We start from the raw sequence: 25,024 nt of genomic DNA on the forward strand, positions 1-25,024 counted from the left end.
AAGCGCTGCTTTATTTGCCCTCTTCAAGTCCATAACCAAAATCCGGATTAAGCCCAATGTTTCATTAATTTTTGAAATTAGATTAAAAACATCAAATTAGCTAAATGAGCCCAAATAATAAAACTGCCTGATTAATTGACAATTAAGACCAATCAGTAATTAAAATGGTGCAAAAAGGGTTTAGAAAATAGAAGAAAATGATGGCACATCAAAACCCCCCATACTTAGCCTTTTGCACTCCTGGGCAAAATGAAACAAAGAACAAAATCCAAGGGTATCAAAGAGAGACAAACAAAAACATTCACATATTTCTCAATGAACATCAAGGAATGAAAGGAATGGGTAACATCTAACATAAGGAGATCCAAAAAGTCAAGACATTCATGAAAATCATCCAAGCAACCCAATCATGGCAAAATAGTTAATCAGCTCAAGAATGAAAAGTGATAAAGCCTCACAAGATATACACTCTATCTCTCAAGTGTCTAGGCTACTATTTACCCTCAAAGCACCCATGAAAGCAAACACCACATAAACTTGGCAAGATTCTAAAATTGAAAATCAACCCACAAACACAAGCACATGAGGATCAAAAGGTCTTTTAAGGTTGTAATAGGGCCAAGGACAAGGTATGGAGAAATATGGAATAAGTGGCTAAATCCCAAAGGAATAGAGGAGCAATGGGGAATAAGTGCATATTAAGAAAAAAAATAAGAAAATAAAAAGAAGTAAAGATAAAATTTAAACATAAAGAGTAGAACCAAGAGTTTCATCATTCTTGTGCCATTTAAGATCTTATTCACTCAACTTTATTGCATGTCCAACATTTAACCAATATACAATGTACATCAAGTATGGCCCAAAATACATCATGAAGCATAGCCAACAAAACAAGTTATCCAATGAAACAAAAACCCCCCACACTTATTCCCAAAACAATTCCAAAGCTCCAAAATTCCTTAAGGATATGGTGATATCATGGTTCTTCATTTAAGGCTTGTAGTGAGCTTCAAAACAAGGAAAGGGAAACAAGGCTCAAAAGGGCTATCAAAGGAATTAATTCAAGGTAATTCCATTTGGCTAGAAGCTTATAAGAACAAAATTTCCTCAATCATTTCCAAATATGCATGTGAATTAGGAAGCATCAACAAGAATCAAGCCAAGGCTATTGTGCAAGCAATCAATGGGGCAAAACACACCAAATGATTATGATGATGGATGGCTCAAATTCTCACAAAGGTAAACTCATCACTTTCAAATTGAGCTTTCAAAACTATCATGACATGTAGAGGAGAATCAAGGATTTCAAGTCACAAAATGTCAAGAACTTTTATTTTCAAAACAATTACCCATTTCTTGAACATATCCTATAATTCAAAGAAAAACATGCAAAGTCGTACATGCACACAAAATTGACCCAAAATATTAAACTAAAAATCCGACGAAACTAACAACATTAACAAATTAACACAACTAACAAATTAACAAAACCAACAAAACTAGCAAAACCAAAGAACACTCCCCCCCCCCCCCCCCCATACTTAAACAACACATTGTCCTCAATGTAGCACAATTAAAAGATTAAAAACAATTAAATCATCAAAGAGAATCGGACAAGTCTAATAAAAGCAAAGAAGGAGATAGGAAAAGAAAAACTCCCTAAGTCATGGTGGAGGAAGAGTAGGGTGGAGTAAGGAAGTCTCTTCCACCACTACGTCCACTAAAGAAGGGTTCATGAGGAATGGCTTAAGTCGATGTCCGTTGACCTTGAAGCTCTTTTTTGTGGAGTCGCTTTTGATCTCAATTGTACCATAAGGAAAAACATTAGTAACAACAAAAGGACCAATCCACTTAGACCTCAACTTACCACTCATGAGTCCAAGCCTAGAATTATACAATAACACTTTTTGCCCAACCATGAATTCCTTTTTAACTATCATGCTATCATGGAACTTCTTGGTCTTTTCTTTGTAGAACTTGGCATTCTCGTAGGCTTCTAGGCGGATTTCATCTAACTCACTCAGTTGCAACTTTCTTTCCTCACCAGCTTGATCCATAGAGAAGTTGCAAGTCTTCACTGCCCAGTAAGCTTTGTGCTCAATTTCCACTGGAAGATGACATGCCTTTCCAAAGACAACCCGATAAGGAGACATTCCTATGGGTGCTTTGTAGGAAGTCCGATGTGCCCAGAGAGCATCATCAAGCCTAGTACTCCAATCTTTCCTGCTTGGTTGCACAATCTTATCTAAAATTCGCTTGATTTCCCGATTAGAAATTTATGCCTGTCCATTGGTCTGGGGGTGGTATGGTGTGGATACCCTGTGTACCACCCCGTACTTTTTAAGCAGGGCATGCATTGTCCTGTTGCAAAAATGGGTTCCTTGATCACTAACAATTGCTTTAGGTACTCCAAACTTGCAAAACAGATTAGACCTGACAAAGTCTGCAACAACTTTAGCATCATTAGTTCTAGTGGGCTTGGCTTCCACCCATTTTGAAACATAGTCAACTGCAAGGAGAATGTAAACATAACCAAAAGAGACAGGAAAAGGACCCATGAAATCTATACCCCAGACATCAAACACCTCACAGAATAGCATAGGTTGCTGATGCATTTGTTGTCGCCATGTAAGTGTATTTCCTACTCTCTGACACTGCTCACAAGTGCTGCAAATCTTCCACGCATCTTTAAAGATGGTGGGCCAATAAAAACCATAATCAAGCACTTTGCGAGCTGTCCTTTCAACACCCAGATGACCTCCCAGTGCAGAAGAATGACAGAACTGCAGGACTGAGTCAGTCTCATGATCTGGAATGCACCGTCTAATGACCTGATCACTGCACAATTTCCACAAGTAGGGGTCATCCCAAATAAAATGCTTAGCATCACTTTTAATTTTATCTTTTTGGGCCTTAGATGCTAAGGGAGGAAAAACAGAAGCAACTAAATAATTGACAATATTAGCAAACCAGGGAGTAGAAAGAGAGTCAGAAATACTATACAGTATATATAAATGATCATCTGGGAAATCATCCCGAATAGGTGAATCTGCATCAGATACACGTTCGATCCGACTCAAATGATCAGCAACTAGATTTTGTGCTCCGCTCCTATCACGGATCTCCAAGTCAAACTCTTGGAGCCAGAGCATCCATCGGATCAACCTAGGCTTAGAATCATCCTTCTTCAACAAGTACTTTAGAGTTGCATGGTCAGTATACACAATAATGCGGGTACCAAGCAAATAAGATCGAAATTTTTCAAGAGCAAAAACTATGGCTAGAAGCTCTTTCTCAGTAGTAGTATAATTCGCTTGGGTAGCATCTAAAGTCCTAGAAGCATAATATATCACCCTGGGCAATTTATCAATTTTCTGAGCAAGGACAGCCCCCAATGCATAATTTGATGCATCACACATAAGCTCAAAAGGGGCTGTCCAATCGGGTGCCTGGATGATGGGGGTGGTAGTCAGCGCTCTTTTGAGGCAATCAAAAGCCTCTTTGCATCTGTCATCAAAGTCAAACTCCACCTCCTTTTTCAACAAGTTGGACAGTGGAAGGGCTACTTTGCTAAAATCCCTTATAAAGCGCATATAGAATCCTGCATGACCAAGAAAAGATCGCACCTCTCGCACACAAGAGGGGTAAGGCAATTGTGAAATAACAGAAATTTTTGCAGGATCTACTTCAATACCCTTATTGGAAATAATGTGGCCTAAAACTATACCTTGCTCAACCATAAAATGACATTTTTCAAAATTTAGAACAAGGTTAGTTTCAATGCATCTATTCAAAACTTTTTCCAAACTATTCAAACAACCATCAAAAGAGGATCCATATACAGTGAAATCATCCATAAACACCTCTATGCAACTTTCTAAAAAATCACTGAAAATACTAATCATGCACCGTTGGAAGGTACCAGGGGCATTGCACAGGCCGAAAGGCATCCTCCTATAAGCAAAAGTGCCGAAGGGGCAGGTGAATGTAGTCTTTTCCTGATCCTCAGGAGCAATAGTAATTTGCATATAACCAGAAAAACCATCAAGGAAAATGTAGGGGGATTTACCTGCCAGGCGTTCAAGCATCTGGTCAATGAATGGCAGGGGAAAATGGTCCTTTTAGGTAACCTAGTTCAGCCTCCTATAGTCAATGCAGACTCTCCAACTGTTCTGCACCCGAGTAGGAATCAGCTCCTCCTTCTCATTTTTTATCACTGTGAGGCCGGTCTTCTTCGGGACTACCTGGACGGGACTCACCCATTGGCTGTCAGAGATAGGATAAATGATTCCAGCTTGCAAAAGCTTGGTTATCTCCTTCTTCACTACATCAAGAATCACCGGGTTGAGTCTTCTCTATGGCTATCTTACTGGTTTAGCTCCATCCTCTAAATTTATTCGATGCATACATGTGGATGGGCTAATACCAGGAATGTCCGCCAGGGTCCAGCATATAGCCTTCTTATGCTTCTTGAGAACTGACAACAACTTCTCCTCTTGCTCATCAGCAAGGGAGGCAGATATAATCACTGGAAAACTCTTGCTATCATCCAAGTAAGCGTATTTTAAATTTGATGGCAGAGGCTTCAATTCTGGTGTGGTCGACTGGACAGTGATAGAAGGAGATGGTTTCTCAGCCTTTACCTCATAAAGAAAGTCAGAGGTATGTGTACTTCCTGAAACATGGTTAGTCCTATCTGACTAGAAAATCAATCTCGAGAGGTAAAACACCACCACCAGACATGCAATCAATATCACTCTCAGATTCACTCTCAGCATCAAATTCAGATATATGATCAAGTACAATTTTAGACTCAATGCATGAAGAGTGAGAGGCATGCAGATTAGAATAAAGATCAGTCATGTATTCATCAACAACATGGTCAATTATTTCAGCATGAAATACAGAAAGATCTTCAGATAGGTATTTCATAGCATCCAGAATATTAAAATGAACAGTTATATCACCAAACTCCATGGACAGTGTGCCTGTATAAACATCTATCTTAGTTCTAGCAGTTTTCATAAAGGGTCTTCCTAGAATGATGGGAACTGATCCTTGAGAAAATCCATCTTCCATATTCAAAATATAAAAATCAACAGGGAAAATCAGTTCACCAACTCTAACTAAGACATCTTCTATGAAACCAACAGGATAGGCAACACTTCTATTAGCTAAATGAATTACCACATCAGTTGACTGCAAGGGGCCTAGAGATAGAGAATTAAAAATAGACAGAGGCATAACACTAACAGAGGCTCCTAAATCTAGCATGGCATTGTCAAACTTACTATTCCCTATAATACAAGGTATGCTGAATGTACCTGGATCTTTGCATTTTTCAGGAATTTGAGGAATAGATTTACCAATCAATGCGGAGACATTTCTGCCCATGCTAATTCGTTCACTTCCTTTAAGCTTCCGCTTATTAGTGCACAACTCCTTCAAGAATTTAGCATATCTTGGAATTTGCTTTATTGCATCCAACAAAGGTATGTTTACCTCTACTTTTCTTAACGTTTCCAAGATCTCTTTCTCTGCCTCTTCCATTTTTTTGTTTGAAACTGCTCTTGGAGGGAATGGAAGAGGGGGAATGTGCTGCTTCTGCAAATCAGAATTACCTGTGGAAGAAGATTCACCTGCACAGAAATTGTTAGGTAAATTTTTGTCATCACCTTTTTCTGGAGTAGAGTGAAGTTTGACAGGTTCATTTGCAGATGAGGAAGGTGTTACGGGTTGAGGTCCTTGACACTGCTTTCCCGACCTCAATGAAATGGCACTGACATTTTTGGGATTTTGGACAGCTTGAGAAGGTAGCTTGTCAGAATTCTGGGACTGTTGTTGATTCAATTGTGTAGCTAATTGTCCCATCTGATTAGTCAAGCTCTGAATGGAAGCTCTGGTCTCTTGTTGAAACTGCATGTTTTGCATAGTCATTTGCCTCACAAGTTCTTCGAGGGAAGGTTGTGGAGGGGCCTCAACTGTTGGTTGTTTCTGGGGTTGTTATTGTTGTTGGATTGGTGGAGGAATGTATGGTCTGCTTGGGCCAGCAGCATTTTGGAAGGAAGGAGCAGGCTGCTGTTGTTGTTGCTAAGGGCTGGACCATCTAAGATTAGGGTGATTCCTCCATCCAGGGTTGTATCTGTTGCTGGAGAGGTCATAATTGTTCTGCTGTGGTTAATTTTGCTGCTGAGGTTGAGGAGGTCTATTGTAAATATTTACAGCATAAGCTTCAGGCTGTTCAATTGCTCCAGGTTGCTGCATGGAAGGGCAAAGGTCTGTATGGTGGTCAGCAGAGGAGCACAAACCACAAACCCTTGCGACAGGTACAGATTTCTGATTCAAGGCCAGCTGGGTTACCAAGTTAACCAATGCATCAAGTTTGCCTTCAAGCTTCTTAGTCTCAGATGATGCAGTTGAGTTTGTAGCTACCTCATGCACTCCTCTAATGACTATAGCATCATTTTTGGCGCTAAACTGCTGGGAGTTAGAAGCCATCTTCTCAATTAAATTCCTAGCTTCAGCAGGAGTCATGTCTCCAAGGGCTCCACCACTGGCAGCATCTATCATACTTCTCTCCATATTACTGAGTCCTTCATAAAAATATTGGAGAAGAAGTTGCTCCGAAATCTGATGGTGAGGGCAACTGGCACATAGTTTTTTAAATCGCTCTCAGTACTCATACAGGCTCTCTCCACTGAGTTGTCTAATACCTGAGATATCTTTCCTGATGGCTGTGGTCTTGGAAGCAGGGAAAATTTTTTCTAAGAATGCTCTCTTAAGGTCATCCCAGCTCGTGATGGACCTTGGAGCAAGGTAATACAGCCAGTCCTTTGCCACTCCCTCTAATGAATGAGGAAAAGCCTTCAGAAATATGTGATCCTCTTGGACATCTGGGGGTTTCATGGTGGAGCAGACAATATGAAATTCCTTCAAATGTTTGAGCGGGTCTTCACCTGCAAGACCATGAAACTTTGGAAGCAAATGAATCAGTCCAGTTTTAAGAACATATAGGACATTCTCATCAGGGTATTGGATGCACAAGCTTTCGTAGGTGAAATCAGGTGCAGCCATTTCCCTTAGAGTCCTCTCACGGGGTGGAGGTTGTGCCATGTTCTCAGAATGTGCAAAATCAGAATGCTCAGAATCAGAATGCTCAAAATTATAATGCTCCAAATCAGGATGTTCAAAATCACCAATCACAGAATGCACAAATTCACCAGTAATGGAATGCTCAGGATGATCAAAAGGTATAAAATGATGCCTAACTAATCTATGAAATGTCCTATCTATCTCAGGGTCAAAGGGTTGTAAGTCAGATGGATTGCCTCTAGTCATACACTACATTCAGCATGCACAACTAGTTGCCTTGTCATGTAAATAAAGGTGCAGGTTTGAACTACAACTACCCTCAAATGATATCCAAATGACTTGAAATTTTGTGAGCAACCTTATAAAATGATGAGAAGATAGCACAAAATATTTCAGATAAAAATTCAAAGTCTAACTATGAAAACTAAAATTGGTAGGTTAAGAAAAATAAGTGAATAAAACTTGAAAAATAAAAAACTTTTGACAGAATCGCTTTTTTTGGATGATGGAGACCTCAGCCATCCTATGGCAGGCTGCCACGGCGTAGGAAATTTTTTTCTACCCCAAATACATATATAATAATTGCGATTCTGATAACCGGAGCAAAAGTTATGGCCGTTTGAAGTTTCGACAAACACAAAATTTGCTACTTTTTTGGAACTTTCAAATATGGCTAAACTAAAGGCTCTAGCTATTTTTCCCACAAAATATAGGTTAAAAGAAGTTACCACAAAAAAATTCAGCCAAAAATAACAACCCTAGCTACTAAAACAAAAAATCTCAAATAATTCAGCATGGGTGGTCGCTAAAATCCGTCTCTAATTGATTTCTACTACTACTCTGTTTTGCCGCAAGCAAAAGTGGTCGCTAAAACAAAATATCAAGATACTAAACGACACTAACACACGTACTAACACAATACTAACAATTAAACATAAAACACAAAAGAATTAAACACACAACGCTAGCTATTATGAACCTTTGGACACTGCTCCCCGACAACGGCGCCAAATTTGATCGAGGCCGTACCCGAATCAAATAAACATGAAAATGCAGTAACTAGGAAGTGATCCTAGGTCGTTTCCCAACGAGCAGTGACAAACCAAATGTTCATAATATACTTGCAGTAACAGTAACGATTGGGAGGGTTTGTTTGTTTTGTGATTAAAGAGCAGAACAAGTAAACTGGAATACGAAACTACTAATATTAAAAACGGGTTGTTTCCTCTGATTCAGAAGCCATTCTCTTATCCTGGGTTATGGAGAATTCGTCCCTAACAGTCAACCACTTAATCCAACCTTATTTCAATTTACTAAGCGAAAATCAACTTAGGGTTTTCAATACGCGATTAGGCACCACATACACCAGTTAGCCCTTCGTCCATTAAGCATGAACGCAAGTTAGGCTTAGAGGCAATTAATTGAACACGAAGCGTGCACTAATTAATATTCACGAATTTGGGATAACTGGTGAAGGGAAAACTGTCAGGAAACCACATTACAAGTGAAACCTCAAAGAGAGTTGGGCTTCGTCCTCAAAAGGAAACAACACCAGAAAATCTAGCCTTCCATGGATTCAAACAGAAAACGCAGATGAAACATGAAGCAGAAACGTAAATGAACAGAAACATAAATGAACAGAAATGTAAATGAAACAGAAACGTAAATGAGAGTAGAAGAAGAAGCAAGAACGAAATTGTAATTAGAAGCAGAAAACATAAAATTGCATTATGTGAACAGTAGCATCAAAGCAGAAAACGTAAAACCCTAAAACAAAAGCTCTGAATAATGAATAGCATAACAGAATAGCCTTGCACGAATCCCAAGGCTTCTATTTAAAAAGAGTCACTCAAAGTCACTAGGCCCTATTACAATACTCTGGCCCAAAACGAAGTAAACACTGAACAACATAAAATAAAATTGCGAAATTTCCTAATTAGAAATTAACTAAGGTAAGCGCTGTTTTATTTGCCCTCTTCAAGTCCATAACCAAAATCCGGATTAAGCCCAATGTTTCATTAATTCCTGAAATTAGATTAAAAACATCAAATTAGCTAAATGAGCCCAAATAATAAAATTGCCTGATTAATTGACAATTAAGACCAATCAGTAATTAAAATGGTGCAAAAAGGGTTTAGAAAATAGAAGAAAATGATGGCACATCACCCCAGAGGTTCATTACTAAACCGGTAGTAAATTAATCATAATTAATTTACTAATCAATATATGCGTCTAACAACACTCCTTAACGTCTAGATCTAGATAACATGAAGTAACATCTTTTACCTTACCTTAAGAACCAATAGAAAAGAATAATGTGATATTTTCTTCCATCATTTATAGCTGAAGATTAACTCTAGAGTATAGTGTTATTGTCAAACTCTAATAAGCTAACACATTTAATCAATGAATGACTTTAAGAAATTATTTTCTTCTTTCATTCAATTGTCTTGGTCAAAGTCTTAATTTTATCATGGAGGTCAAACTCGTTACCTAGAGTTGATGAATTTCTTCTTAATTAATCATTAATTCTATAAATATTTAATCATATTCAATATTCATTCAAATAGTGTCCTAAGACATTAGGTGTCCGAAATTAAAATATAACAAATAACAAATAACTTGTTAATTACTATGATAATCTTAGGTCAAAGGAAACTATTATATTTCTTCTTGAGAAATTCCTATTGACATATCAAGGTAATATTAACTATTAGAAATTTTCAATTGAATCAATTCAATTATGACATCCACATATACATCATCTAGATATGTAATTTAATAAATGAGATATGTTAATCTTTATCCTATAAAGATCATTATATATATATATATATATATATATATATATATATATATATATATATATATATATATATATATATATATATATATATATTGATTTATCCAAAATATTAATATTATGTTCACACTAATCCTACGATCAATAATAATTTATATTAAAAGTATTGATGACTTGTTTCTCATTATCATAATCTCTATCATGATAACAAGTCCCTAATTTTAATCAAGGACTTATAAAATCAATAATTTAATAAAATAATGAATATGATAATAAAATAAAGAATATTTTTTTACTGGAATTGATAACATGATAGATTGGATCTTGGATATACATATTTATCGCCAACACATTTGATTTAAATAACTTAAACAAAATCAAACTATGAGTAGTAGTTTATGTTTCTATTATGTATTAGAGAAAAAAAAAATATTAATTTTTTAATGTTTGCATTTTAACAATGGGCTTTATCGTCAGTTTTTCTCTTTTAAAGTTTTTTTTTACATTGGAACTGAATTAATTCTTTTAATTTATGTATTCTTTTTTCTTTTTTCCAATGTTCTCCGCTCCATGAGCCAGATTTTTTAAATAAATTAAATTTCCCTTCAAATATTTCAAGTTTTTCTTTGTTCCAACAAAGTCATATAAGGTGGCCATGTTAATTTTATAGAAATTTCCAATTATTTGTTTTCCAAGCCAATAAATTTATTCAAGATGAAGATATTTATAATTTTTTTAGAAAAACAACACAAAATTCTTGGCACATATGATGATTAAAATATCATCAACAATGCATTATAATAAATAAAAAATATTTAAGATTTTCAGACTTATATGGACCATACATATACTATTATATATACCTACGTAAACAGTTTCATGTTTTGCTTGGTATTATTAAGAAATTTTGCGTGGATGATGTTTTTTTAGAGATGTTTAGCTTCATAAAAAAGAAGGAGTTTATGTAGAGAGGGGAGGAGTTTGTATGGATAACAAGTATGATTATCAAACTCTTGAGTTAATTCGTTAACTCTTAGGTTATGAGTCTACTTATCCTTTATGAGTTATTTGTGTGTAAACTCTATTTTTAGTAAATTCTGGATAAACTCTATAAAATTGAAATAAACTCGGTAAACTTTCGAGTTTACTACCAAGTCAAAGAGTCAGTAAGTTAAAAAAAATTAGACCAAAATGTAAATTATTTTTGGGTTGTTTTTTTATCTTTTTAGTGTTAACACACCTTCATTTAGTGTGTTGTTCCCAAATAAAAAAAAATTCATATTTAATAACATCAAACCATTGTTTTCTAATAACATCAAACCTTTGATGAGAATAATCTACCACTATGATAACATCTACAAGTTATTATCTAGTAATGATGCATTACAAAACTTGGTTATTTAAGTATTGTGAAATTTATTATTTACTATTTTGCTTTATTATATTGTTGAAATGTTTAATTTATATGTTATTTATAGATATTTTATTATTATTTTTATATAAAGTAAAATTTTACAAGTCTATGAGTTGAGTTTACTAGTGAAATTTTAGAACTTTCACGGATCTACGTAAACTATCGAATTTGATAACTTTGGTAACAAGTGTGCATAAAAGAAGCTATGCCAAAAAACCAAAGCTAACAAAAAAGTTCATTACCTTTTAGTTTCTAATTAACTTTTTTGAATTTTTGCTTATACTCTCTAAACTAATGTTTTAGTGTTTTTGGTCCTTATAATTTTCCTCTATTAACAACTTTGGTCTTTACTAATAAATAACAATGTTAATTGACTTGTCATATTATTAAGAAGTCTAACCAAATAATTAAGTGTATTTTTTTAAAATTGAGTTTTAAATCTCTTTCCCACTCATTTGACATTATTAATTGGTTTATTCACTCATATGCAAGAATGATGAGATTTTAGTTAATTATAATAAAATTTAAAAATTGATAAGATTAAATGCATTTAATATTGTCATTTGGCTTAAATAACTTAAACAAAATCAAACTTTGAATAATTTATGTTTCTATTCTGGATTAGAGAAAAAATATTGATTTTTTAGTGTGTATATTTTAACAATAGGCTTTATAGTTTGTTTTTCTCTTCTTCTTTTTTTTTTTTTTGCATTGGAACTGAATTAATTCTTTTAATTTTTGTATTCTTTTTTCCAATGTTTATGCTCCATGAGCCAGATTTTTTTAACATAAATAAATTAATTAAATGACCATTCCAATATAATTTATTTCGGCATTGACAGATACTTTTCCCATCCTTGGCTTCCAAAGTGTCTAGTGTAGTCTTCCATTTCGGGGTACATAGTCTTCTTGATCAAACCCTGATTTCCGGATCCAATTTTTAGCATCAGCAACCTGGAAAATCAATTTGGAACTCTATGAAATGGAGAAAAATAAAAGAAAAAAGTGGAATTAGAGAAGGAGACGGAAAGAACAACCCCACAATCTTGGGAGATTGATAAGTTGATGATGATCTGCCACACAAAGAATAGAATTCTTTGATAAGAACCTAAGCTTTCACACAAGAACCAAGAGAGACCCATCTCTTAATTGTGACTCATCTGAAAATTTAAGGAGTCTATTTATAACTCCTACTAATAATCTTAAATTAGACTCAGGGTCAATAACTAATCTAATAATTAAAAGACTTAGAAATAACAACAAAAAAGATAGCAGCCCATTACAAGTCCAAAAATAGGTCAAAAATATAATTAAAAAAACAAAAAATGAATCTTATTCTAAAAGTTGGTTAAAATAAATGAACTTCACTTTTTCTTCTCTTCCTTCCATGAGAGAATTTAGTATCTTGCTAAGCTCTTCTTGAAATCTTACTCCTTGCTCAAGTGGGTCCATCTAGGTTGAGTTTACCTAAGTCAAACTCTTCCTTCTTGGATAGTCCTCTATCACTTTCTTTGATATATCAAACATGTAGGCTTGGTAAATACTACCTTATAATTTATTCTCACTAGCTAGCTTACTTGTCTAATACTCAAACTTAGTTTAGTCTCTTATTAGTCATTTTCAGAGGTTACTTTAACTAGCTTATAAAATTAGGTTAACTGATAAGTTATTAGTTTTCTTCCTCAATTTAATCCTTTGTAAGAGACTATAAATTCTTCCCCTAAACCTAGCTTCTATTGGCATGTTTATTTAATTTATATTTGATTCACATATTACAAATTAAAATTAAAAAACTATGTTTGATATAGAAGAGTTAATAATATTTTTTACAACAAAATAAGAAAATAAATATATTAAATGGCCTTTTCTAGTTTAAATATAAGTTTATGAATATGAAAAAATAATTATATGATTATTATTTGTTAAATTTAAAAGAGTAAAATATGTTCTTATGTAAATAATTAATTATTAAAAATAAAAAGTAAGGATAATAAATATGATTAAAAATTTATTAAGACTAAAATATATTTTTAATCCCTAATAAATATTCAAATTTTGTATTTTTCTCTCTAATAGATTTTTTTTCTTATTAGTTGGTTCAGTTCAATTTTGCAGTTTTTATTAAAATATTATTTCATTAAAATTTATATACTTTCTTTTCATCTTTTAAATTAAATTACATTAAAAATTATAAATAACAATCTATCAAAATTATTAATATGTTAAATCTTTTACAATAAAAATATGTCAATTTTTCATTCATTTCAAATCAAACAAATCTTAAAAAAGTCAAGTGATATACATACAACATACATAATACTAAAATAATATTAACCCAACGACCTCAATAAGTTAAGAGGAATAGGCTTAGAATGTAGAAGAAACAGCAATTAATTTAATAATGTTATTTAAACATGCCAGACAAAATTGATTGCAACAAAATAAATGAGATAAAGGAAAAGAGAATGTAAACACAGTTTTTATACTAGTTCAGCAAAGTCCGTGCCTACGTCCAGTATTCAAGCAACTCACTTGAGATTTTTCACTCCCTTTGTAAAAATCCGTTTACAAAGTCTAAACCACACAGGGACAACTCATCCCTTGTGTTTAGGAATCCTTACAACTTAAGAGACTCTCAGTCCCTTAATCAATCTCTTTGAATGAGAAGAAAGAAAGAAGAATTCTCTCTTGAAGAGAAGGATATTACAATTGAAGTCCATGAAGAAACTCTTAATGGATTTACATGTGTTTGCCCAAGAGTTTCTTTTGAGAGAGCATTTGACAATGAAGTTTTCTTGGAATCTCTCTCATTTCCTTTTTGAGAGGATAAGATATTTTGAAAAAGCAAAAATCTCTCTTCAAAATTCGTGTCCAAGTCACCTATTTACAGGCATTTGATGGTCATTCACAAATCCAATCAAAAGATGTGACTATTGACAGATTTTATGAAAACTCTTCACTGGTAATCGATTACAATGTTTGTGTAATCGATTATACAGTTATAATTTAAAGGGTCGTGACTTTTGAATTTGAATTTCAGGAGTTTCGTTACTGGCAATCGATTACAGACATATGGTAATCGATTACATGTTCAAAATTCAAATTCAAACCCTTTTTCAATAGCTTTTTTTCATTCTTCCCTTCTGGTAATCGATTACACTTCCTGGTAATCGATACCAGAGCCTTGCATGACTTTGAAACCCTTTGTTTTGAGACAAGGCTTGATCTTTAGTGAACATGACAGATAACAATTTGAATCAAGAGTTTCCAGTGTTAATCCACCACTTGTCTGGGTGTGCTAGAAACTCCTACAGGAGCTAAAGTTGGGAAGAAATAAAATCAATAGTATGTTGCCTGATCTTTCAATATTTTCAACCTTGAAAACATTGAATCTTTCAGAAAATAAATTAAATGGCAAGATACCAGAAGGTAACAAATTGCGATCTAAGTTGGTGTCTTTGTCAATCTGATCAAACACTTTAGAAGCTGGACATGTCTCATTTGGCAATGCATGTGCTCTGGGCTCATTAACAATAGCTAGAGCGAACAGTTTCCAATGATAATCCATCACTTGTCATGTGCTAGATATTCATTGGAAGAATTATATCTATGCATGAATCAAATCAATTGCACACTACCTAATCTCTCAATATTCTCATCTTTAAGAGCATTATATGTTGATGGAAACAAGCTAAATGGAAAGATTCCTAAAGATATTCAATTTTCACCTCAACTGAAGATACTATATTTGAATTCAAACTCCTTAAAAGGTGTACTCACAGACTACCATTTTGCCAATATGTCCAACTTGGACTCACTGGACTTATCTGACAACTCATTGGCCTTGACATTTATCCAAAATTGGGTTCCATCTTTTCAGTTGAGCAAAATAGGATTGCGATCTTGCATGTTAGGTGTGGTAGGAAACAAATTATCAGGACCTATCCCTGCTTGGATTGGGAGCAATATGCAAGAGTTGGAAATTTTGAGTTTGGGAAGCAATCATTTCAATGGAAGTTTACCATTGCAGATTTGTTATCTAAGAAGCATTCAACTCTTGGATCTCTCAATGAATAACTTTTTCTGGGCAAGTTCTTAAATGCATAAAAAATCTTACTTCAATGGCTCAAAAGACGTCTTCAAGTGATATTTAAGCCCATCGATATTATGTTGAAATTGGTGGTGATGAGCCATTCTCTGGATCATATGATCTGAATACATTCTTGATGTGGAAAGGTTTAGAACAAATGTTCAAGAATAATGAGTTACTACTTTTAAAAAGTATTGATCTTGTAGGGATTTTGTGACTCCAACAGCATGTGGTTGAAGGAGTCAAATCAGTTAAATAAAGACATGTTCCTATGTTATTTCTTAGGAGGATTTTATGCATGGTTTAGTTAATTAGCTTTGCAGATATCAAAAGATCTTTCTACTATCACCTTGGCAGAGCTTTTGACCGCACTTCAGGCTCCGAAACAAAGAAGACTCATGAGACAAGAAGGTACTACTGAAGGGGCTTTGGTAGCTAAATCACTGGACAAAAAAAAGAAGGGCAAGTCAGGAAGTTTCAACCACAAAAATGGTAGCAAATCCTCTCATGATTTTCCATCATGTCCTTTTTGTAAAAAAAAAACAATCATCCACAGACAAAGTGTTGGTGAAGGCCAGATATGAAATGCCATAAATGTGGACAATTAGGGCATGTGGAGAAAATCTTCAAGTCATCAAAAAAACAAGAGAATGTACAAGCTGCTGTTGAAGAGGTCGATGAAGAAGAAATTTTTGTTGTTTCTTGCTTTGTTACCACAAGATCAACAGAAAGTTGGCTAATTGACAGTGGTTGCACGAACCACATGACTTACGATCAAGAATTATTCAAAGATCTTGATGCAACCTACAACACAAATGTCAGAATTGGAAATGGAGCAAAAATAGCAGTGAAGGACAAAGGAACCATCATGATCGAAGGTTGCACAGGTCTGAAATTGGTTCCTGATGTTCTATATGTTCCTAAAATTAACCAAAACTTGTTGAGTGTTGGCCAACTTCTAGAGAAAGGCTATAAAGTTCTATTTGAAGATAAAAGTTGCATGATTAAAGATTCAGATAATAAAGAATTATTCAGAGTTCAAATGAAAGGCAAAAGCTTTGCCTTGAATTTGATTGATGAAGAGCAGCTTGTTGTGCACAAGGTTGAAGACAACACGCTGGTTTGGCATTAAAGGATGGGTCATTTTCATCATGGCGCTTTGCTCTATTTGAGGAAGAATGATGTTGTACAAGGTCTGCCTGAATTGGAAGAGAAATCACTCGTATGTGTTGCTTGTCAATATGAAAAACAAATGAGGTTGCCTTTTCCAAAAGGCAAATCTTGGAGAGCAACAAGCAAGCTATAGTTAGTACATACGGATGTCGGAGCACCTCAAAAAACCCCATCTCTGAATGGCAAAGCAGGGATAGAACATCAATTGACAGCACCGCATACCCCCACAGCAAAATGGGGTTGTGGAGCGCAAAAACAGAACGGTCTTGGAAATGGCGAGATGTTTACTTCATGACAAAGATCTTCCAAAAAAAATTTGGGCAGAGGCTGCAAGCACTTCTATTTTTTTTTGCTGAACAGATCGTCAACAAAAGCTCTTTCAAACCAAAATTGATGAAGTTGAAAGTCTTTGGCTGCTTGTGTTTCTCTTATATTCCACAGGTTAAGAGAGACAAACTTGATAAAAAGGCGGAAGCGGGAATCTTTGTAGGCTATAGCTCAACATCAAAAACCTATAGAATATTCTTGCCACAAAGTAATAAAGTTATTGTTATCAAAGATGTGCTATTCTTTGAAGAAGAAAAATGGAGCAAGGAAAGTGAGAAGCTTCAAATTCAGGAAGAGAGCGAAGAAGATGTGGATGACCAGCCAGTTAGAGGAACTAGATCTCTCTCTGATATTTATCAAAGATGTAATGTTGTTATAATGGAGCCTGTAGACTACAATGAAGCTGCAACTGATTCGAAGTGGGTAAGTGCAATGAAGGAGAAGCTTGATATGATTGAAAAACATCAAACATGGGAGCTCACGGAGAAACCTAAAGATAAAAATGTCATTGGAGTGAAATGGATTTATAGAACCAAGCTTAATGCTGATGGTTCTGTAAACAAACATAAGGCGAGGCTTGTCGTGAAGGGATATGCGCAGATGTTCGGGGTAGACTTCTCAGAAACTTTTTCTCCGGTTGCTAGGTTGGATACCATAAGGTTGTTGTTAGCTCTTGCTGCTCAAAAAGATTGGATTATACATCACATGGATGTTAAATCAGCCTTTTTGAATGGGCACTTGGAAGAAGAAATTTTTGTAGAGCAACCTTAAGGATTTGTAGTTCATGGACAGGAGGAGAAAGTCTATCGGCTGAAAAAGGCCTTGTATGGCTTAAAGCAAGCCCCAAGGTCTTGGTACGTCAGAATTGATGCACATTTGATAAGCTTAGGCTTCGAAAAAAAGTCTAAGTGAGTTTACCTTGTATGTCAAGAAGACGGATGTTGGAATAGTCATTGTCTCCTTGTATGTTGATGACTTACTTATTACAAGAAGTTCAAAGGAGATGAGTAAAGAGTTTAAAGGAGGAATGAAAGAAGCCTTTGAAATTACTGATCTTGGAAAAATGTCTTATTTCCTTGGTATGCAGGTGCAACAAGATAGAGGTGAAGTCTTTGTAAGTCAAGAAAAATATGCAAAGGAAATTCTTAGAAAGTTCAAGATGGAGGAATGCAAGCCAATTGCAACGCTAATGAATCAAAAGGAGAAATTCAGCAATAAAGATGGAGCTGAAAAGGTTGATGAAAAACTGTACAGAAGCTTAATAGGATGTCTGGTGTATTTGACTGCAACCAGGCCAGACATTACCTATGTAGTAAACTTGTTGTCACAATATATGCACTGTGCTAGTGAGATTCATTTTAAGGCAACTAAAAGAATCCTGAGATATATCAAGGGTACTATTGGTTATGGAGTGAAGTTTTAGCCAGTAAAAGATTTCAGTCTTTATGGATGTTCAGATAGTGATTGGGTGGGAGTAATGATGACATGAAAAGCACTTCAAGCTACTATTTCACATTTGGTTTTGGAGTTTTTTTCATGGCGTTCAAAGAAGCAAGATGTCATAGCACAATCTACCGCTGAAGCTGAATACATAGTAGATGTTGTAGCTGCAAATCAAGCAATTTGGCTAAGAAAACTTATGGTTGATCTATGCATGGAGCAAAAGGAGAGTACACAGGTTATTGTTGATAATCAAGCTGCAATTTCAATTTCTAAGAACCCTGTGTTTCATGGGAAAACAAAACATTTTAAGATAAAGTTGTATTTCCTAAGGGAGGTGCAAAAGCAAGGTGACGTGCAGCTGCTGTATTGCAAAACTGAAAATCAACTTGCTGATTTTTTAACAAAATCACTTCCTCAAGCAAGATTTGAGTATCTTCAACAAAAACTTGGTGTATGCTGCCGTTGAGTCAAGGAGGAGATTGTTGAGATTTTGTGACTCCAACAACATGTGGTTGAAGGAGTCAAATCAGTTAAATAAAGACATGTTCCTATGTTATTTCTTAGGAGGATTTTATGCATGGTTTAGTTAATTAGCTTAGCATATGTCTCTCAAGTTTGTTTACATTTCTGTTTTTAATTTGTAGTATAAATATTTGTTGTTTATGCTCAATAAAATCACCAGTTCCTCTTTCATCCTCTTGTCTCTTGTACTTTAAATCCTACCTATCTCTCAAGCAATAATTTCTCAAAAGAAATCCCACTTGAAATAGAGTTTATTGGAGATGGTTTCATTGAATTTATCAAGAAACAATTTCATAGGAAAAGTTCCTTCAAATATTGGAAAGCTAACATCACTTGAATTTCTTGATTTGTCAAGAAACCAGCTTGTTGGTTCAATTCCTTCGAGTCTTACTCAAATTGATCGACTCACTATGTTAGATTTGTCACATAATCATCTAGCTAGAGAAATTCCAACTAACACACAATTACAGAGTTTCAATATCTCGAGTTATGAAGATAATTTTTATCTCTGTGGGCCACCACTTGAGAAATTGTGTATTCATGGGGGACAGCACCAGAACCAAATGTTGAAATTCATGAGGATAAATATTCGCTTTTCAATCGTGAATTTTACATGAGTAAAACATTTGGATTTGTTATAAGTTTTTGGGTGGTGTTTGGCTCAATCTAACTCAAGCGTTCTTGGAGACATGCCTATTTCAAGTTCTTCAACAATTTATTTCTTGGAGACATGCCCTTTCATATATAGTTTATGTCCTTATAAGAAACCTTACCGTTTTTTAAAAAAAAAATGCGTATGACTTCAAATAAAAGAAGCTTTTTACTTCAGTTAAACTTAAACATTTTTGTTGTAATTATGCGATGATCACTTGTAAATTGTTTATAAAATGCTAATTGGTAACAACATATTTAATAAATGATAAAGTAATATTATAGTTTTGAATTGTGACGGTAAGATTTCATAACTTTTAACTGTTGTTAATATAATTTTGAAAAGGCATGGGATAATTTCAAGTCAATAGCTCCTAGAATGTTAGATTAGATTCTTAAGTTGTATTATGGTTGGTTAATCTAATTAATTTTATTTGAGATGATTTGAATATATTTATGTAAGTTAGAAGAGATACTATTTTTGCAGTACAATGGTTAACTTGTTTTCGTAACTTCCATGTAAATGAAATATGATATTTATTACGCAAGAACAATTAAATGTGCGAATGCAGCATGCTAAATAATCAGGAGGATCATGATTTCTTGCTTGTTGGAATGGTTGGGTGCATCTAGTGTTTGTATACAAAATATTTTTTGAGAAAAAAAAATGTCCTGGACAACCTTTTGAAAATTTGGTTATACATCTATAATATAAAATTAATTTATATTCTCATCTAATTACATATCATTGTGATAAATTTATTAAATTTTATAATAATTATCTTAAAAATTATTAAGAATAATTTTGTATTGGTTGACAGTATAGAACTACATAAAATTATAATTATTGATGTTTTATACTTAATAATCTTATATATATATCCATTATTAACATGAATGTTCTATAATTATTGTGATTTTAATCTTTCATTTGAAGTATATTAATGTTATTATTTATTTTTTCTAAAATACACTCTCTAACACACTTTTATGTAAAAAAAAAAAAACACTCTTTATTATTAGACAAAAATTATTAAAAATACAAGTTTTTGTGAGTCTTATTTCTTATTCAATAACTATCTATCCTGCTTTTATAGCTTTTAATAAATCTCAACTAATAATAGAATATGTTAGAAAGAGTATGCTCCTAGCACTCTTCCAACTAAAAATTTTATTTATTTCCAGTTACACATTTCAGAGAACTAACATTCTGGTTTATTTTTTCCAGCCCCTTGTAGACCTCATCCTCTTGCACTACTCCAATATTTAAGCTTGATAATGTTTAGACAAGGCAATAAGTTAAAAATTATGATTGCTTCACATTTCAATGTCAATTGGGATACTTGCATTCATGTTTTGATTATTTGAAGAATACTCTAGTTTTTTTTTTTTTTTTGCGTTGTACTTATAACGAAATATAAATTACCATGTGTTATATCAATAATTTACTTACATCTTTCTCATAATCAAAAATTCAGTTTGACAAAGACATTATTGAGTAAAAATATTTGCCACAAGAAAGTGACTCATTTTCAATTGTTTAAGAGTCAATGAAATTAATTAGAATTTTACATGCACAATTTTTTAATGAAGGAATTTCCCATCGCCATTTTGTCCTAATTAAAACAAAATAATTTGACCCCAGGTGTTTAAATTATATGGAAATCTCTTCAATTTCCAAACTATGCATGACTTTACTTTTATTTTAGGAAAAAATTATAATAATAAGTGGTGAAAAATATCAATCAATTTTTTTTCAAAAAAGGAAAATATTCAAACTTTTGAGTGAAATCATCAAAAAAATTGCATATGAATCAAGATTCTCCTATCTTACAAATAAATGGATCATGTTATATTAAGAGACTTCCCGGAGAATGTTTGAACCATATTATGGTTTGCAGAGACAACCGTCTCCTCGAAATACATGATAAAAGTAGATGCCATAATGCGCAGTGTAAACACACCCACCAATGGTGGAGATGGACCAAGATATTGTAATGTATCTATTTGGATAAACTTACACACGGTGGAGATGGACAAAGATATTATATATATATATATATATATATATATATATATATATATATATATATATATATATATATCCAATTTGATAAACTCAGTTCTTCATGGCTCATCAATTTACACTGACCCAATCATAGATAATGTAATGGCAGGTGCGTCATTCAGAAACTAGGAACCTGAATTAATGTGTTAAATTATATAGGATGGGGAAATTTTAATAGATCAAACAGAAATTCTGAATATTATTAATTATGGATCTGAGAACAAAGTCATTTCATGCATAATTCTAGTTATTCCATACCATTCTTGTTATTTAGGAGTCTGAAACTACTTCACGCAAACAAGTTCAATACAAAGAAAAGAAGCATATACTCATTGAGAAACCAAAGCTCTAATGTGGATGCAATTCATGCCTTTGAGGGTGATTCACTAGAGCTGGCAGCCGGAGTATCTTTCCCTGTAAGTGCCTCTAGCGTCTTGTGAAATTCTGTTGGGAGAGGAGGAGGTCGGTGGAGAGGAACATGCTTGGGAACTGGTGCATCATTCTCAATCACCTCACATTCATAATCATCTGGAACACCCCAAGGATCCCACTCTGCACTCCAAAATATACATTGAATATATGTTAAAACAAATTTTCTAATCAATTGATGCAAATACATTCCAAGGTATGCATTTATCAATTGCCTTTTATAAATATTTGTATCAATGCAGAATGCAAAACAAATAAAAGACTGTTTGTTCTGAGCAAATGAGCATTTTTTTGGTTCACTTTTACTACAAAAATGTTACTTTGTGCCCTATTCTCAAAAATTTGAATAAGAGTGAAAACAATGCTGTCAAAAAATATTCCAAAAAAGTTATAATTTTTTATTGAAAATAGATAAGATGTTACTTCCTTGTTCGGTAGGGTTTAAAATAAAATTTATGAAACTCAAAACTACAACTTAATTTCTGTTATGTAACAACGAGAGTGATTATCAAAAAACAAAAAATTGGAAACACTGACAAAATTTAAATTAGCATTAAAGCATAGAAGAATCAAAGTTAAAACTGATTATCAAGAAATAAGAACTACCAAATTCATAATGTGAACAAAACTCAACCTGGATTGGATTAGAAAAATTCAAAATACCCTAACCAAGGCAAAATCCTCATTCAAGTATACAGTATACCCATGTAGACAAACAGCACCAAAGTTACAAGTTACAACGACCAAGTTGTCACTCCAAGACAAAACACTATCACTTGCAAAGACAAAAACAATCCAGCCTAACTACCACCAAGTTTGGTTGGCTACAAATCATAAGTTTGGACATTTTAGGACTTAGAAATTTATTTAAATAAGTAAAAGGCAAACAGAGGATCTAGTGTCCCTAGAATATATCACAATGGGACAAGTAAATGAGGAGATTAAATGTACATATAACTTTGTTCCACACAATAATTTGATCCATCCACTCTGTAAACAACATAATCAATTAAAAATGGAATCAATGTCTAACAAAACTTCAAAATATGCATATGAAACTATAATTTGCAGAACATTCTTTCTCCTCAATGCAAATTTACTCAACCTTTGCAATTGATCACTAATTATTCATTTATTAAACTGTAGTTAAACTTAATGCAATTTCTAGGGAACAAAAATAATCAGCTGAATGAAAAGGTAAGAGAATTTTCCTTCCACTTGTCACTACTCACTATTCACTACCTCTTGAATTTGGCGATGATATAAGATTCTATTTCTGTCAACGTTCTTTCATTCAGCTAGCATTGCATGACAATTAAAAAAAATGCTCTACATCTAATAATTAAATCCTATATAATACAATAGACCCCAAATGTATCGATATTATGCATTTAAGTATTACCCATCAATTTGGTATTGGACAGAGATTTACACATTGTGCACAATAGCAAGGGAATGTGGATAAAAATGAAATACATGTTTCCCACAAGATGTAAGTGTAACTACTCATTCATAGTTTAAACAAAATACAAAATTCTCATGGGCACAGGAAAATAAGAGAAACTCAGCATAGTTAGAACTTAGAAGTGATTCTATAACATCATGTAGCTCGAAAATGTATTAAACTGATATTGGGAATTCTTTGAATTCTCACCCCTTTTCCCTTGGTATTCTAGGTTTGACATATGTAAACTGGATGGCCTACATGTTTCCCCCTCAAGGATATCTTCAAAGGAGTTGTGTTCCCCTTCAGCCCTTCATTTAGTTCTGCTCCTATAGTCCTAGCAGAGGGCATGGTGTAGGTAGACAGCTTAGATAACTAGAACCATTTTTTTCTTTTAAGTTGGTGATGATATGAATGGTCAATTGTGCAGAGCTAACTGACTTTCATTTTGTATTTAGTATCTTTAACGAGCAGCATTGCACAATTACTATAAAAGGTCATGGATGGTAATGTTAATATAGCTACAGAAAGGTTTTAACGCAGGATCCTAAGGAGAAAACGTGAGAATTACACAAGTCTAGAAGGATTTAAGCACGGTCATGTCACACCAAACAACAGCAACCCTAGATGAGCAGGTCATTTCACGCAGCTGTGTGAAATTCCATGACCAATTCATTGAATCAATCTTTTAAAAACGTCCTGTGATTGCAATTGTGGCAGCAGCCACAATGTCAAGGTTTTCTGGGTCTCCGGGACCACAATTTCAGCCATGTCAGCCGCAACATGAAGGATCACAACAAAACTGAAACCGCAATCACAGTTTATAAAACAATGGATAGAACACAGCCATGTAATGACCCACAAAAGCCGAATCCCAACTACAGTCAAAAAATCCCTTTACAATCTCGCATTCTGGTTCAAAAAGTTTCACAATTCCCAGTTTTTCAAAAAGTAAACGAATCTACAAGTAACCACAACACAGTCTAAAACGATAGTAAAAACAAGACAAATTAAAACAAATAAGAACTAAAAATCAAGCTTCAAACAAAATAGGACACTAGGACATTACATTACACAAACCAGATCAACTAATTCAAAAAAAAAAAAAAGAAGAAGAAGAAGAAGGAAGGGGCGATGGAGAATACCGATCATGTAGGAAATGAGCTTGAGCTCGTCCTGAGCCTCTTCGATGAGCTCCTCGACCTGGCCGCAGCCGAGGCGTTTCTCGATGTTCTCCCAGTCCTCCTCCTCCTTGCACACGCCGAGCCTGTGCTTGGTGAAGCTCTCCACGGCCTTGCGGTACCCTTCATCTTCGGGAACCTTCTGGATCTCTTTCAGCGTCTTGCTGTACAGCCCAATCAGCACCTCCCTCGCGTTCGGCACCACGTCCAGCCCCACGATCCCCGTCGAAGCCTTCACCTTCGCCATCAACGGCCGCGCCACCGCACGCAGAAACATCTTTTTACTCTCACTCACTCTCCCCCAAAAGTCTCCCTCTACAACGTTGCTGTTCCGAGTCTGGGAGGAATGTGTGTAGGTGTGTTGTTGCGTGGGTTCGATATGGAGAG

The 25,024-nt window shown here is 34.3% G+C and overlaps 2 protein-coding genes and 1 non-coding gene across 3 annotated transcripts; 2 read left to right on the forward strand and 1 right to left on the reverse strand.

Annotated features, from left to right (window-relative positions):
- The first annotated feature begins 6,628 nt into the window (after positions 1–6,628).
- On the forward strand, positions 6,629–6,735 carry LOC114369073. The gene has a single exon (XR_003657532.1). It is a non-coding gene; the product is annotated as a small nucleolar RNA R71 (small nucleolar RNA).
- Positions 6,736–17,902: 11,167 nt separating this feature from the next.
- LOC114368337 (uncharacterized mitochondrial protein AtMg00810-like) lies at positions 17,903–18,322 on the forward strand. The gene has a single exon (XM_028325646.1). It carries the CDS (start codon positions 17,903–17,905, stop codon positions 18,320–18,322), a length of 420 nt encoding a protein of 139 aa, XP_028181447.1.
- Positions 18,323–21,752: 3,430 nt separating this feature from the next.
- Positions 21,753–24,997, reverse strand: LOC114368615 (probable NADH dehydrogenase [ubiquinone] 1 alpha subcomplex subunit 5, mitochondrial). The gene is made up of 2 exons (XM_028325829.1): positions 24,602–24,997; positions 21,753–22,135 (listed from the first exon to the last, which is right to left on the reverse strand). The coding sequence occupies exons 1-2, from the start codon at positions 24,912–24,914 to the stop codon at positions 21,948–21,950; spliced, it is 501 nt and encodes a 166-aa protein (XP_028181630.1). The 5' UTR covers positions 24,915–24,997; the 3' UTR covers positions 21,753–21,947.
- Positions 24,998–25,024: the final 27 nt, after the last annotated feature.

The sequence above is a fragment of the Glycine soja genome, chromosome 9 (assembly GCF_004193775.1).
Source record: "Glycine soja cultivar W05 chromosome 9, ASM419377v2, whole genome shotgun sequence".
Lineage (NCBI taxonomy): Eukaryota > Viridiplantae > Streptophyta > Magnoliopsida > Fabales > Fabaceae > Glycine > Glycine soja.

What these genes read in the sequence shown, in the direction of transcription:
- LOC114368337 (XM_028325646.1), top strand. Translation starts at nt 17,903, where the DNA reads ATGAGTAAAGAGTTTAAAGGAGGAATGAAAGAAGCCTTTGAAATTACT.
- LOC114368615 (XM_028325829.1), bottom strand. Translation starts at nt 24,914, where the DNA reads ATGTTTCTGCGTGCGGTGGCGCGGCCGTTGATGGCGAAGGTGAAGGCT. An exon ending in GCTCATTTCCTACATGATCG is followed by an intron (nt 22,136 to 24,601) that starts GTATTCTCCATC and finishes TTTGGAGTGCAG; the next exon opens with AGTGGGATCCTTGGGGTGTT.